The 15,332-nt window shown below is 38.0% G+C and overlaps 1 protein-coding gene across 3 annotated transcripts in view; it reads left to right on the forward strand.

Moving 5' to 3' along the window:
- The window catches only part of LOC133082901 (neuroligin-4, X-linked), a 256,176-nt gene that overhangs the window by 122,246 nt on the left and 118,598 nt on the right, over positions 1–15,332 (forward strand). For 2 of the 3 annotated variants that reach the window (XM_061179572.1, XM_061179573.1), the window contains exon 2: positions 9,250–9,402. In XM_061179572.1, coding sequence (XP_061035555.1) covers positions 9,250–9,402 — 153 coding nt within the window. Of the gene's footprint in view, positions 1–5,926; positions 5,987–9,249; positions 9,403–15,332 lie in introns of all 3 variants that reach the window. The other variant, XM_061179571.1, reaches the window with a different exon arrangement.

The following is a 15,332-nucleotide window of genomic DNA, read 5'->3' on the forward strand; positions in this document are numbered from 1 at the left end:
GCAGCCCACCTCCTTTGCTTATAGAAAGTGAGCCCTCACCCTAGCTCACCCATGCGTGCTTACTTATTGGTACCCACCACGTCCTCAGCAAGCAAGCACCTTCCCATCATAGACAACTCCCAACCAAGAGAGTAAATGGATGAAGACGTTCATCAGCCCCATCGGAGTCATCCTGTGCAAGTCTGTCTCAGATAGGAGTGACCTCCTTCAGGATGGGTGTGTCTGCCTCAGCTGCCTCTCCTCCCCTGGCCGGGGCCAGTGTACTTGAAGTGTCAGTACATGTTTGCAGGAGGAATGGGTGTACCAGTGAATAAACTAATGAGGACAGCTTGAGGTGGGGCAGGTCCCATTCAGTTCATTGCTGGAGTGAGCCCGGGGTATCTTAATTGCTTGCCGGTCTCCTACCAGGATTGATTGCATTAAAGAAGTAGTCCTCTGTGGCCCAGTGACTAGCTAATCAATCACATACCTATCTGTGATGGCCAAAAAAGCATTTATCTCTCCCATACCCCAGTATACAACTTCCTCTGTATGGAAAACAATGCATTTAGCCAGACAGGTTCTTTTTAAGATATTTCCTTGAGATAACAAGATAAAGTAGGACTTGGAATTTGCCCTTGGAAGGGACCAAAAAAAAAAAAAAATCAATATGAGCTGATAAATACATTTCAATAGGATATCTTGCATTAGGAGCAGTAATTGGAAAGGTTTTTTTTGGGTTCTGTCATTTCTTTATATTGTGTAGATAACGTGATCACATAACACCATTGGTGACTTGATTTCATGATTTGCATACTTTGGTGGCACCATAACTTAATGTATGTTAAAAAGAACATTTTATAAAATTAGTTTCCTGCCTCAAAATGTTAACTGCAGCATCTAGAGGTTTTCCATAGACTTTTATTTTCTCATTGACTCTGGTTGGTCTACGTTTTCCAAATTGTCTACAAAGGGTTCCTATTACATTTATGATACAAAGTACTATTTTAAATAGTTTGACTTTTGAAAATGATGTAGATAAAGCACTAAAAGGGAACATCGGAAGAACAGGTATAAAAAAACATGGACATCCTTCAGGACTTGGGACATTGAGATATTTTATTTATAAAATCATATTTAAATTTTAATAATGGAATATATTTGTTTGAAGTTATTTCAGCATTCCCTTTAATATTTAGAGCCATTTCCCCACAGAGGTTTGCTGGAGATGCTAATTATTAGATGTAAAGGAATATTGTTCTGGTCTTTTGGGGACCAGGAGAAAACTCATGGCCTGTCTGGACTTTGAAATGCCTTTTCGGCAGCCACAGGATGGGTTTACTCTGGAATAAATTACAGCAGAATCTTTTTCCCTGTGTCCTCTAACACCTGTATTTACATAGTTCATGATTGTAACTAAATTAGATACTCAAGAGAACTCAGTTGGGTTTTAGGCCATTTAATTAGTTATAATTGAGAGAACAAATATTGCAGCAGCTTATGGAAAAAGAACAAAAGGTGGGAAATTAAATATACATAGAACATTAAAGGTGATATCTAATTATGTTTCTGGGTCAGACTCTGCTCTATAAAATTAATTTAAAATTGTAGTTTGGCAAATAATTTCCATCAAAATCTCAGCAGGTGTTTTTTGCTTCTGTTGACAAGCTCATTGGAACATTCGCCTGGAGTGGCGGAGCACCTAGAAAAACCAAACTATCTTGAAAAAGCAGAAGAAAGTTGGAGGACTTGCCTTTCCCTGTTTCAAAACATGCTCTAAAGCTCGGAGAGTGGGATACTCATGTGGATAGAAATATAGAAGGGGGGACTTCCCTTGGTGGCACAGTGGTTAAGACTCCAAGCTCCCAATGCAGGGGGCCCGGGTTCCATCCCTGGTCAGGGAACTAGATCCCACATGCCAAAACTAAGAGTTCACATGCCACAACTAAGGAGCCTGCCAGCTGCAACTAAGACCAGGTGCAACCAAATAAATAAATTAAATAAATTAATTAAATAAATATTAAAAAAAAGAAATATAGAAGGGGATATAATTAAAGAGTCCAGAAATAAACCCTCACGTTTATATGCAATTGACTCGCAAGAATAGTGTCACAGCAATTCACTGAGGAAAGGAGAGTGTTTTCAATACATGTTGCTGAGACAATTGGATAAAGGATGCATTTCAAACCTTCCCTCATATCATATGCCAACATTGACTCAAAATAAATGAAAGATATAAGAAGTAAAACTTTTAAACATCTAGGAAAAAACATGAAATCTTCAGGGCCTTTCGTTAGGTGGAATTTCTTAGATGTGATATCAAAAACACAAGCTTTAAAAAAAAAAACCAGTCGATAAGTTAGACTTCATCAGAATTAAAAAATTTTGCACTGCAGAAAACACCATTGAGAAAATCAAAAGAGAAGACACAGACCGGGAGAAAAGATTTGCACATCATCTTTCTGGCAAAAGACCTGTCTCTAAAAAATATAATTACAGTTCAAGAATAAGGAACAAAGAACCCAATTTAAAAAATGGGGAAAATATTTGAATAGACATCCCGCCAAAGAAGATAGTAGAGGAGAAGATCCTTGACATGATTAAGTCATTAGCGAAATGCAAATTAAAACCGCAGTGAGGCACCGTCTGACATCTATTAGGATGCATATAATCAAACAGATAATAACACGTCTTGGGTGGGAGGTGGAGAAATTGGAACCTGCATATACTGCTGATGGGAATATACAGTGATGCAGCTGATTTGGAAAACAGTCTGGCAGTTTCTTAAAGTGCTAAACATACATGTGCCATGTGACATAGCAATTCCACTCCTTGATATCCAACCAAGATAAAATATACATCCATAAAAAATATTGCATATAAATGTTCATAGCAGCGTTATTCATACTGGCCACCAAGTGGAAATAAGACAAATGGCGTGGCAGTCAACAGATGAGTGGATAAACAAAATGCGGTGTAGCCATACCGTAGACTACTATTCATCTGTATGAGTAATAGGAATGAAATACTGATGCATGCTACAACACGGATGGACTTTGAAAACATTATACTGAGTGAACGAAGCAAGACACAAAAGACTACATACTATATGAATTTATTTATAGGAAATGCACAGAAATGGCAAATCTAGACTAAGTCACTAGTTGACTGAGACTGAGGTTAGGAACATCAAATGCCTGCAGTTGGACACCAGCAATCATTTTGGGGTGAAGGAAATATTCTAAAATCGGATTACGCTCATGGTTGCACAACTCCATACGTTGACTAAAAAAACAATCCTTGAACTTGACACCTTGGTGAATTGATTTTATGATTTAAAATTATACCTCAGTAGAGCCCTTAAAAATCACACTTGGTTGAACAAAGGAATTTGGTAGAGAGTCAAAGAGACTACCCTGGATTACCATGTAATCAGTGATGTATCTAGGTTATACCGATTTTCAAAGCATTGTGAATCTTTAGAACATCTTCCTCCATCTTTGGAGGGAAGTTTCCTTGAATACTGCCTCTCCTCCTGCCCCGGGAAGAATTTCAGATTACTCAAATTTCACACATTGATGGTGAGCCTGAAGACATTGAGCATTGGGTCTTGGGAAAGAGCTCTGGCATTTAACTCACCCCAGACCTTGCAGAATGGCCTTGGTTTGGGTTTGAGCCAGGCCAGCGGTCATGCGCCTGAGTTTCCAGCTGCAGCTGGGAAGACAGAAGAGTTTTACAGGAAGAAAATCCAGAAGAAGGCAGGGATATTAGGACAGGGTCATGGGAAAGGCAAAGTCCAGGTATGGAGTCCTAATTAAAGACCTTTCTTTATGCCGACCGCTGTGAGAAGGCTGGTGCTCAGGACAGTTGGTCAAACTTTTTAAAGGGACACATTTTCTGGGAAGGAATCAACTTCATAAGACATTTTCTCTCCCCTAATCCATTGCATGTGTTTTGACTACGGCTTTATTTTTCTAGTGTCTTCTCTTTTTTAATGAAAGAGGTGACCTGTTTCTCTACGAACTTAGAAAATCTTCAAAAAATTGAAATGTTTTTCAGAAATGAGAAGGACTTTAGTTCTATCATCCGTGTAGCCTGTTTCTCTAAGAAAGGCATTTCGTATACGCTTCTTAACATGATTTTGCCATAAATTCAGCCCATGAGATAGCTTTGAAATAAGTTTTATATTGATAAACTCTGACCAAAACAACCCAAAAGACAATGGCGCTAATTTGGTGAGTTTTTTTTTTTTTTTTTTTTTTTTAGTTTGTTTTAAGTTCTTTCAGTGCAGTGGAATTCTTGGACGTGAATTGATTTCCATGTTAAGCTGATGACTATAATAGGCAGACACGTTAGTGTCATGGTACTTTCTAAAAGATTGGACTTGAACGTGCCGTAAGGAAAAATGGTGGTCTCTTAGAAGACTCCATTCTACTTTCAAGTAGATGACATGAAACTAGTAGTAGGCTTGAGTTTCAAAGGGTCTTGGGCATTTCTTTTCCAAGCTCTTGTCAATGACTTTAGATTGGTAACTTGAAATTGTCTACAGTGGGAAAATTTAAATCTCAAAAATCAACAAATACAAGGAATCAGGTTTCCACCTACCCTCCCAGTTTTGCTTGTTTATCCGCATGAAATTGACCATAATCAACCCCTATTGAGCTATAAAACCAGCAACTTCAGATCTTGGTTTCAAAATATGTTTAAGCCCTTCTGAGGTATGTAGAACTGAAGGAGTTTTTCCAGCTACAAGTGTTGTGGGTGATAGTGACTAAATTTCCTCTCCCTTAACCCATGTATCCGTGGAGGAAGGCAGAGACCATTTGAATTGATGGCCACAATTCGAGTTATCCAGAACTGCCATAGGCATACCTGTGGGCTGTGCCTGTCTATAAAAAGAGGGCAGTTGAGCTAATTAAACAACTCAAGTGGTATTGAATGTTTTAGCTTCTTATATCTGGAAAATAGAAAAACCAAAATGGCACACTGCATACAGAGAGCATAGGAGAGTTTTGGTTTTTACCTTTTTTCCGGTTTTGTTTTTTTTTTTGGCGTGGTTAAGGGACCCTCTGTTCATTTTGCCTACATGGAAATTTCAAGGTGGTTTATGTTTCAGGTCATCCAGGTAGGTGACTTCATTTATTTATTTATTTATTTTTACAAATAGCAATAACATTCAAGCAATATTTAATAAGTGTTTCAAACACAGAAAAAATTATTTATACTGTTTTATCTTGACTTCAGAAATACTTATTGAAAGTGGTAGTTTGTTTACAGTAGACAAAAGGAATAAATAATGTGCAGTATTCTCTAGCTACTGGGGATAGGTGAGTCTTCATGATTTAAATAAAGTAGCGACATTTCTGATTTTTATTATAAATGTTGTGCTTTTAAGTTCTTATGCATGAAACTAATGTTGGTTTTAAGATATTTTGATTAAAGTTCTTTCATGTTTATTGTTTAAATGTGTTTCTTCTTACATTATGGAATTTCCTAAGCAAACTGTATCAGTGACATTTCAAAAATGTATCTAGATTATAACATGTTAAAACTAGAGGAACATTTGAATACTTCGTATGCATTTCTTTATAAAATGTGAGAAACCCTTTTTAAAATAATTTTCTTTTTTTTCAACTCACATTAGTTTTTTTTTTTTTTTTGCAGTAATATCATTTTAACCCCCAAACTGCATTTTCACAGAGTATCTAATATTTTTTGCAAGTAACATTTTGAATTTGTTCTTCTTGACATATTTATGTTTATATGCATTTTGCATCTCCCTATTTCACGTTTTTGAAATCCAAATGTAACAGATTTCAACTTTTTGTATGACATTATTTTTTTTTCTTTTACTGGGTAGTATCTCTCTTTCTTCTGACTTTTTTGCAAACCTGTTGTTTTTGAATTCTCTTTTTTCCCTTTATTTTCCTTCTCAATATGACACCAGGAGCCAACACAAAGAAAAACGCTGATGATATAACCAGTAATGACCGTGGTGAAGATGAAGGTATTTTTTGTTTTTTTCAAAGCTCGACCTGGGTGCATGATTTTATATCTATCGTTCTATTTTTTTTTTTTTTCATTTCAACCTGTTTTTCTTCCCTTATCTGAAGTGAGTACACTTTTGTGTGCTTCTTTATTTTCTTCTTGTTTGGAAACCACTGTCATTTTTAATCCCAATGACCATGTAGATGACTGCAAATCACCTGGGAGAACATGTATAAATGTTTCTCAGTATGAAGTGAGTAACAAAATGCCATTTACAAGGAAACTCTTTTTCTTTTTCTTTTTTTTTTGGCATGGTCACAAGAAGAGGAAATGAAATTTTAAAACATGCATGTATGCTTTCTTTTCTTCCTTCCGAATGTTATTTCATAATTTTGTATTTTGGAGCTTTGGTCTTCTTAATTTCTTCTGTGGACATTGAGACACCTCAGTAGAACTTTTCAGGGGGCTGGCATTTCCGTTTTTGTTTGTTTTTACTGTTGTTTTGTTTTTTTTCCAAACATACTGATTCCAAAATAGGGTTTTCAAAGAATCTTCTCTGGCTCACAGTAAAATACATGAAAAAGTGTCTTAAAGAGATGTTTCTTTCAGAACTGCCTTTTAGCAGCTTTAAAGAAAAAAAAAAGGGGGATTGGAATTGAAATTTGTCAAAAAGTTAGATCTATGCATCTTTGTCTTCACACCACAGCTGCTTTAAGAACATTTTTCCCAAAAAAATGTGTAGCTGCTGTGGAGAGTTTCTTCTTGAAGGATCTCAAATTGTTTGACAGATTATACACTAGAAGTAAAGTGATTTTTTTTTTAAAAGATGGACGCTCACATGACATCTAAACCATCATTAGCACGTTGTATCCTCTTCCTTCAGCAGAATAAATGGTTTAGAAGAAAAGAAAAAAAAGAAATGTTTAAAGTCAGCCTTTGCTGGCTCTAAGGCTGTGTAGGCTGGGGGAAAACATGTTTTTCCCATCCAAGTAGCAAAATGCATGGACCTCTGTTTATTTACCTTAAAACGTTGAAGGCCCTCGATGAACCTTTGGTTCTCTGGCTGAAAGGCAGTTTAGAGTGCAGTGGGGAGCTATCCTTGCTGGGAAGCAAAACTGCCCTCAAAGTCCCTTTCTGTCACTTGCTTGGTTTGCCTGCCCTCTTTGATTTTTTTCATAAATCAGTGGCTCTACGAGAAAAGTTTTGCCAGTGTTGCTTTTTCATGCCCGCTGTTCTCTCAACACTACTGTTAGTTAATTTTTTTTTTTTAACCTGCGTTCATAGGGTTCTCCCTGCTTCTAATAACCCTCTAAGAAAGTTCTTCTGATGGCCTTGGAGTATCATACCTGCACCTGAATCAGCAGCTAGCCTCTCCTTTGTGAGCCCTCAGAACACCTGCAGTTTTATCCGTATCCCTGTATAACCAACTACGGGTGTTAATTTGCATCTTGTTCTTCTCTGGCTCTTCAGTGTATTATTCCCTTTTGATCATTAGGATCTGTTTTCACAGTGCTCTCCAGTCACCTTTATTACTGTTAACATGACGTCTAGTTTTCCTTTAATACCAAGAAACTATGATGATTTTTTTTAACTTTGAACGAATCTGGCATCTGGTTATTTCTACCTCAACCTCATGAGAACTTGGTTCTTTGTGTCTCGGAGGTAAGAGCTGTTAACCTAACGTTTTCTCTGAGGGAACCCCGTAAAGCAGCCCTCAAAATCTCAACTTCTTCCTTTCCCACAGTAGAGTAGCGTGCAGCCTACTGCAGAATGGTAACATAAATAAGGGCTAACACAGCAAATCAGAATCCAGAGAGAGGGGTGGATAGTGTAAAACGCCAGACCCCTATAGGGGCAGTGATTTATTTAAAAATTCCACGTAGCATATGATGAGTGAAGGATTAAAAAATGATTTTTACTTCCTATTTAAGTTTTACAGGAGAAAATAGTGTCCTGCGGTGGATTAAATATCTGCAGACACATGGTCAGCTTGACACTTTTTTCTGCATTTGACTGTGACCACTGGGTTTCTTTTGCCTTCTGGATGCTGTATGGTGGCACCCAGGAGCCTGTTTTGAGATCATGATCGTAATTCATTTTATATGCAGCCACCATCCAAAGGGTGGTTTGTTTCCTTAAAATTCCTTTCTGATAGTTCAAAAGTGTCTCCATGAATTAGGGAAAAAAAGTTTTTATTTAAGAAAAAACGAAAATAAATGTACATGGATACATTTGGTTTTCTTTTGATATACAGATATTTAAATGACACACACATATATATGTATATACATACATAAATATCCAGAAATCATTAGAATCGAGGTCAGGATTCTTCAGCATTAAAGGTAAGCCCAAGGAATGATTTACACCAAACAAGTTATTTAATCACAACTTTTCAGAAAGTAGGCTCTACAAACGGACATATGGTCTCTAAACTTCTGTTGTCACAGAACATTGCAAAATAGGATTTTCACATTATTGTTAAATAAAATAATAATGACTCTGGGTACTCTGGTTGCAAATCACAATGGGAGTTTATATTCCCTGTAGAAATATGTAGCATTGCCAAACTTTCATCTTGAGGTTGGAATCTTGTGCCATTTTTATTCCAGCTCTCCTCTCTCTCTCTCTCTTTTTTTTTTCTTTTTTTTGTCACTTAAGTTGGGATATTACTGCAATCAGTTAATTAGAGAAAAAACACTTGCTTGGACATTTTGTTTTGTTTTTACACATTTCTGTCCTGTTGATCATTTTTAACCATTTATTTGTTTTTTGTCATCATGTGCCCTGTATTGAGAGCTTACGGTTTCATTACTAGTTTTATGTTCTCGTTGTTAAGTTGAAAATGAATCTATAAGCTCATCTTTGACTGAAGATAGAAGTTACAGTAAAAATAAATTATAATTTTGACGTTGATTTCACACTTACTTAGATGATAAAAATATATTTTGTAATAGATGCCCTTCTAGGGTTTGAGCACTCTTTAGGGAAGACGTATTTCATCTCCATCCTTGCATTTTTAGTGCTGTAGATACATACAGAAACCTACACCTGCATACACGTTCCTTCCAATGCCTGCATCATTTCTATGAGTAGAAAATATAACAACATTGACCATTTTCCGTAGGCCATCTTACCAAGAACATACCTAATTTAAAAAGGCCCATGCGATTGATTCCAATCTAAACTAGGAAAAGTCACCCACGTCCTTTGCCCTTGATTTAGCATCGGTTAATCAACATGATGTTTTATTGTGTTTCCTTACTTGGCTTTCTTTTCCAGACATCCATGACCAGAACACTAAGAAGCCAGTAATGGTGTACATCCACGGCGGGTCTTACATGGAGGGCACAGGCAACATGATTGACGGCAGTATCCTAGCAAGCTACGGCAATGTCATCGTGATCACAATTAACTACCGCCTGGGGATTCTAGGTGAGTGATTCCGTCTTGCTGATCACCGCACAGGAGGCCATGAGGAAGTTCTGCTTTTGGTTTTGGGCTCGTTGATTCCAACTGTGTTACTCTAATTCCTAGAAATGTCTACTACACAGAGCTCACTTCATGCTGCAAGATATATTTGTCCCTTAACATTCGTGCAGTGCCATCTGTTTTTTTTGTTGTTGTTGTTGTTGTTGTTGTTTAAAGTTTGCACTTTTTAATCCAGGAATTTCATTTCCTAGGATCCGTCTCAAACAAATGCAGCCTCCAAGGTCATCAAATGAACATGATATTTTATTGAAAGCACTTTTCTTTCTGTGGGCTTAGCCGACATAACCCTGTGGAATGAACACAGTTTGGAGACGTGTCTGATAACGCATTTGGTAATAGGTGATAACTTGGTAATGGTAGATAATGGCCATAGACATTAGCTTTCTTTTGTGGTTTTGTAGGTGTGTTAATCAGTTAATCGTTTGTCGGAAAATCTTTTACTTAATTCCTTAATGCGTTGTCTGTGTCTGTTGTATCTTGAAGAGTTGCTTGTCTGTTGCGTTTATGTGAGATGGAATACTCCTATTTGAATTTTGTAATTTGATGGTTTTTCATCTTATGTGCATTTTATGATTTACGATGAAAGGACATTGGCCAAGTGCATAGGAATTCAAGAGCAGCTCTCCGTTGTTTCGGTGTTAAATTCGTTTTTCCCCAACTGGGGGTTGGAAAAAAAAAATAACATATTTTAAAGTTAACATCTTGAAGCTTACCTTCTTCTGTGGTTTTGCCTGGTCTTGGTCAGTTCATGAATAACATTCCTAGCCTGTGCAACAACGTTCGTTTTCAAGGCAAAAATGCATTGAGAGGATATGCAGAAAATTGAGTTTACAGCAGGGTGGCTATGAGAACGAGATCTGTATGTCACAGGACGGTTATAGTAAAAAGTATGAAAAATAAAATGGACCAACGGACCTGTTTCAAACAAGAAATGTTTTCTCCAAAGAGGCAAGTATCACTAAGACTATTTTATTTTCAACTTGACGTTTTAATTTTGTTTTGAGCATCTTATTTCATTCACTACTGAAAACATTCACCTATAGAAGACCCTGGAGTAAGGGGATAGGTTGCAGATGACCTTCTAATTTAGAAATGCACATCACCCACAGATGTTTGCAAAGTTGGGCGTTTTGGAGCATCGATAAAGTACTGGAAATTTCAGGTTTTTAAGATGAAACACAACAAAAAGCCTCCGAGTCTAGAGCCTTCTTGTTTTGTGGTTTTTATTTCCTTTTCTTTTCTCGTCGGTGCTAGGAGCCAGATCTTTGTGGAATGATTTCCGTTTGTGTTGCACAGCGAGGATGGCATGCCTCTCTGAATGTTTTTCAGAAGCCTCTGGCTAGTTGCTTTGGCTACTGGTGTTTGAAACCGGAAATGTTGTTTCTTGATGTTTTACAAAAGGTCCATTCTAAGGAAGAGGTGGGCAAAGGAAGCCACGGGCCAGGGCTTGCTGCTAGCAGCCCTTTCAAAGAGGGCAGTGTGGGCGTCCCTCGGTAGCATCACCAGCTCGGGGCGCTGCTTTCTGAACAAAGCAATGGGCTTCGGGTGAGTCCTTGCTTCAGTGGAATAACAGAGCGTCCTCCTGCCTGCACAAGGTGGTGGTGATGTGACTTAACAGGTTAGATTTCAAAAGAAATCGATTTTCTCCCCCGTTTAACGCCAAACTGGTATTAAGCAGCTTTACACAGTGATCTCTTATCTATTTGGCCCATTTGTGAATCCGGAAAAGTACTGTGGGAATTATACACACCTTCATTTTTTTTTTTAAGAAAAGAAGAAAAACAAAAGCTTGCTTTTAGAACTTTTCTCATTGAACAATTTTAATTTTACCTTTTGCTGCTGAGAGTTAAAAAGAAAAAAATCTTGGTAAGATAACAGAGGGCTGTGAGAGTTATGGCATGGAAATAAAAGAAGCAATTTAGCATCTCCAAGCCAGTCTATTTACATTCCACGAATGAGTTAGTGTGAAGCTCAGCACCACAGACCCCCTTTTATCTGATGGAGTGCAGTGTGCCAACTTTGCTGATTATACAGGGCGATAGAGATTTTTTAAATGGGACTTGGTTTATTGTTATCAGGGATCTTGCATAGGCTACCGTCCTCTGGAAAACTGTGCGGTGGCCATTTACTTTTTGCTTGCAGGAAATCACTAGTATCACTCTCGAAAAATATTTCAGACCCTTGGCATCCGGATATTTTTAAAAAGGATCCAGTAAAATGGTACAGCATGCACGGTGATGATCATCTCCATTAGCACTCTGATAGGAATAGATGTTTTTACCAAAATGTTGAAACAGTGTTTGAGGTTTTTTTTCAAAAGGAATAAATTCATAAATGCTATTTTTCTGCCCAAGGAATAGAAAAGCATTGTTTGAGATGATTACCGTTCTTTTACAGAGTAACAAATGCTGTTTTCCTACCCAAAAGAAGGGTTTAGAAAGTTGGATGATGGTCAGAGGGAAGCAGGAGGCTGGCGTGGAAAGAACATAGATTTTTATAATGAGATAAAAATGAACTACTTGGTGTCTGTGGTGTGACATTGAGAAAGTCAGCTGATTTTTTCTGAGTCTCTCTAAAAGGTGGTCCCATTCTCTCTCTGGCAAGGTTATTGTACATACCATATAAACGTCCAATGGGTTTATGTACGTGAAGTTTCATAGCCCAGAACTAGGAGCCAGTAAACCCAGACAGGTGATAATTTCCAGTGTTATTAATAGCCTTGGACATCTTATTACCATCACTGTTGATCCACTGAAAAAAATTGCGACTGGCCAAAACGGTAGTATCTGTCAAATACTGACGTCTAAACGGAACCACCTTAATTAAACAAAAGCGATGATAAGACGCTCGTAATAAGGGACAGATGACAGGATCTCCGCACGTGCTTTTTGAACAATGAATATTTTCTTTAATCAGAACTGCGTCACACAACCTTGCTAGCCATTGAGCATGTAATTTATTATCTAATCCAGAACACTTTGAAAATTGTTAATAATACTCTTAATAAACTGGGATTATTCCAGGCAAACTGGGATGTACCATCGCAGCTATAAAGTAATTATTCATACCCACACAAGGTCTAATGAACAAACTGGTGGTCCATTTATTTTCAAAGGAGACCTCTTTTTAAAGAATATTTCCTATTCGTCCTGCTGTATACCTTTGTCATTAGGAAAGCATACACAGCTAAAACTTGAGTTCTATCAAATCTGCCTCTATTTTTTTTCATGATGATTGTTCAAAGACCATTGCTATATAAGAGGAATCTCCTCGCTGAGGCTTATTGTTGGAAATACCTGGAATTTATTTATGGGTGGCTCTTACCTTTGCTTTCCTTCATTAATCGTCTCTAATTTGCATCTTCAGTTGGTTAATTAGACCTCCATTCAAACACTGATTTTAGTTTAGCTCAGAGGGTATTACCTTTTTGGTTATCCTATGATTTGATGCCTCATGCAGGCTTTAAACTATTTTGCTTTGAAACAATCTTATCTGTATGCTTTAGCACCAAACTCATGGAGAGCCTGCAGTGTGGCCATCACTGGACATTGTAGATGCTCCTTCATTTAATCCTCATACACTCCCTTGGAAGGGTTCCCTTATCTTACTTTTGGGGAAACAAAGGCTCAGAGGTGATGGGATGGACTCACAGTGGTACAGGTTGTAGGGATTAGAGCCGGGATTGGAACCCTGGTCTAACAGTGTGAATTAGGTGAACTACCTTAGGAAACAGAGTGCAAATCTTTGTATCAGATTCAGCTTCTCTAATCGCACAAAACGTCAGATGTGCCTATGGTTGATCTAGATACAAAATTGCGATTCGATGCTTACACTGTATTTTTATGTTCCTCAAAGCGGGTGCTTCATCACTGATGCATTTTCATCAAATCATCATTGATGGTCTACTATGGTGCATGGTGATGTGGTATTGGCCCCACCGATGGCATTTGTAAAATCAAAGCTCTCAGACACAGTAGATCTAAGGCTTTATCAGCTAGTCAGGTGTCTAACCTCTTACGCCCATTCTGTTGCCTTGTTGCTGTCTGTGGCCAATAAATGGAATTAAGACCATTGACCCAGAGAATGACTTTGAAACCGCACAACCCAGATTGGGACTTGAACCCATGGGCCGGGACTCAAACTCAGCCAGAACCCACATTGGGACTTGAACCCACTGTCTTTTGATTGAGATCACACACCTGGTCTCAGAACTGAACGAAGCTCAGGTTCTTTATGTCTCAGTGCAGAAAGAATTCAGTGAGAGACAAAGGGATGGGTAAGAAGTAGATTTATTTAGAGAGATACACATTCCATAGACAGAACGCGGTCTGTCTCAAAAGGCGAGAAGAGCCTTGGGAGAAGCACCCACCACAGACAGAGTATGGGCCATCTCAGAAAACGAGAGGCCGCGAAATATGGGGTGGTTAGTTTTTATGGGCTGGGTAGTTTCATGGGCTAATGAGTGGGAGGATTATTCCAAGTATCTTGGGGAGGGGGTGGAGATTTCCAGGAATTGGGCCACCACCGACTTTTTGGCCCTTTATGGTTGGCCTCGGAACTGTCCTGGCGCCTATAGATATGTCATTTAGATGCTAATGTATTACAGTGGGCATTTAATGAGGCTCAAGGTCCACTGGAAGTCAAATCTTCCGCCATCTTGGATCTAATTGATTCTAATCAGTTTATGTCAAATCCTTAAGGGCTATGGCATTCTTTTAGAGGTTGTGCCCTATCCCCTTCCCTCCCATTTCAACTTCAGTGGATTTCTCACCTGACAGGTATCTTATAGTCTTTTGAAATGTTGTCCATAGGTTTACATAACTGACTTTTTCAAGGATTAAAAAAGCATCAGAAAGACCTACTCATTTTTCAAAAAGTGTAGCTACCCTCAAAGTTTTTATCTCAGGGAAGGTTGTGTAATGGTGTTTCTGAAGTTGCCTTTCTCTTTAAGGTTATTAATTGCGTAAGACTACTTTCGTTCATTGGTGTCATAACTTTAAATGTAAGATGGAAATGGTTTGAAATAAACACACAGCAGGAAGAGCATTTGAATGAAAGGCACATGACTTGAGCTCTATGCATGCTGTAATGGTGTGGCCACGAGGCATTCTGGTCTCCTTTGTGGGGTCTTGGTCTCCATTGAAATGGAAGGTGGGTGAGCTGGCATTTGGAGGAAGCCCTTTGACATCAGCCAGAGCAGGTTCACCTTTACCTGTTTGATATATTGCTGTTCCATGTCAGATTCCGTTCATAAAAGGGGTCCGGAATCATTGGAGGAGAGGCTTGATACCTGCCTTCAAAGAGCTATGATCTGAATTCCATGTGTGCACAAGCAGTTTACATCAGGGGTATTTAGTGATTCTAACATGCCTTACGTACCTCTGCTGAAAAATGTCAATTTCCGATTTACATTTCTCTTTCACTTGGGAGTTAAAGATGTTTACTATTTGGTACTTTCACCATTTTTTCCCCTAAGAATCCTTTTTTTTTTTTTCTTCTTCTTCTTTTCTTTGTTTTTATCTTTTACTACAGATTTTCTTTTTTTTTTTAATTAATTTTTATTGGCGTATAGCTGATTTACAAATGTTGTGTTAGTTTCTGCTGTACAGCAAAGTGAATCAGTTATACATACACATATATCCACTCTTTTTTAGATTTTATTCCCATATAGGCCATTACAGAGTATTGAGTAGAGTTCCCTGTGCTATTCAGTAGGTTCTTATTAGTTATCTATTTTATATATAGTAGTGTGTATATGTCAATCCCAAAGTCCCAATTTATCCCTCCACCCCAATCCCCCAGTAACCATAAGTTTGTTTTCTACCTTTGTGACTCTTATTTCTGTTTTGTCAATAAGTTCATTCGTACCATGT

This window comes from Eubalaena glacialis, chromosome Y, assembly GCF_028564815.1.
Source record: "Eubalaena glacialis isolate mEubGla1 chromosome Y, mEubGla1.1.hap2.+ XY, whole genome shotgun sequence".
Classification (NCBI taxonomy): Eukaryota; Metazoa; Chordata; class Mammalia; order Artiodactyla; family Balaenidae; genus Eubalaena; species Eubalaena glacialis.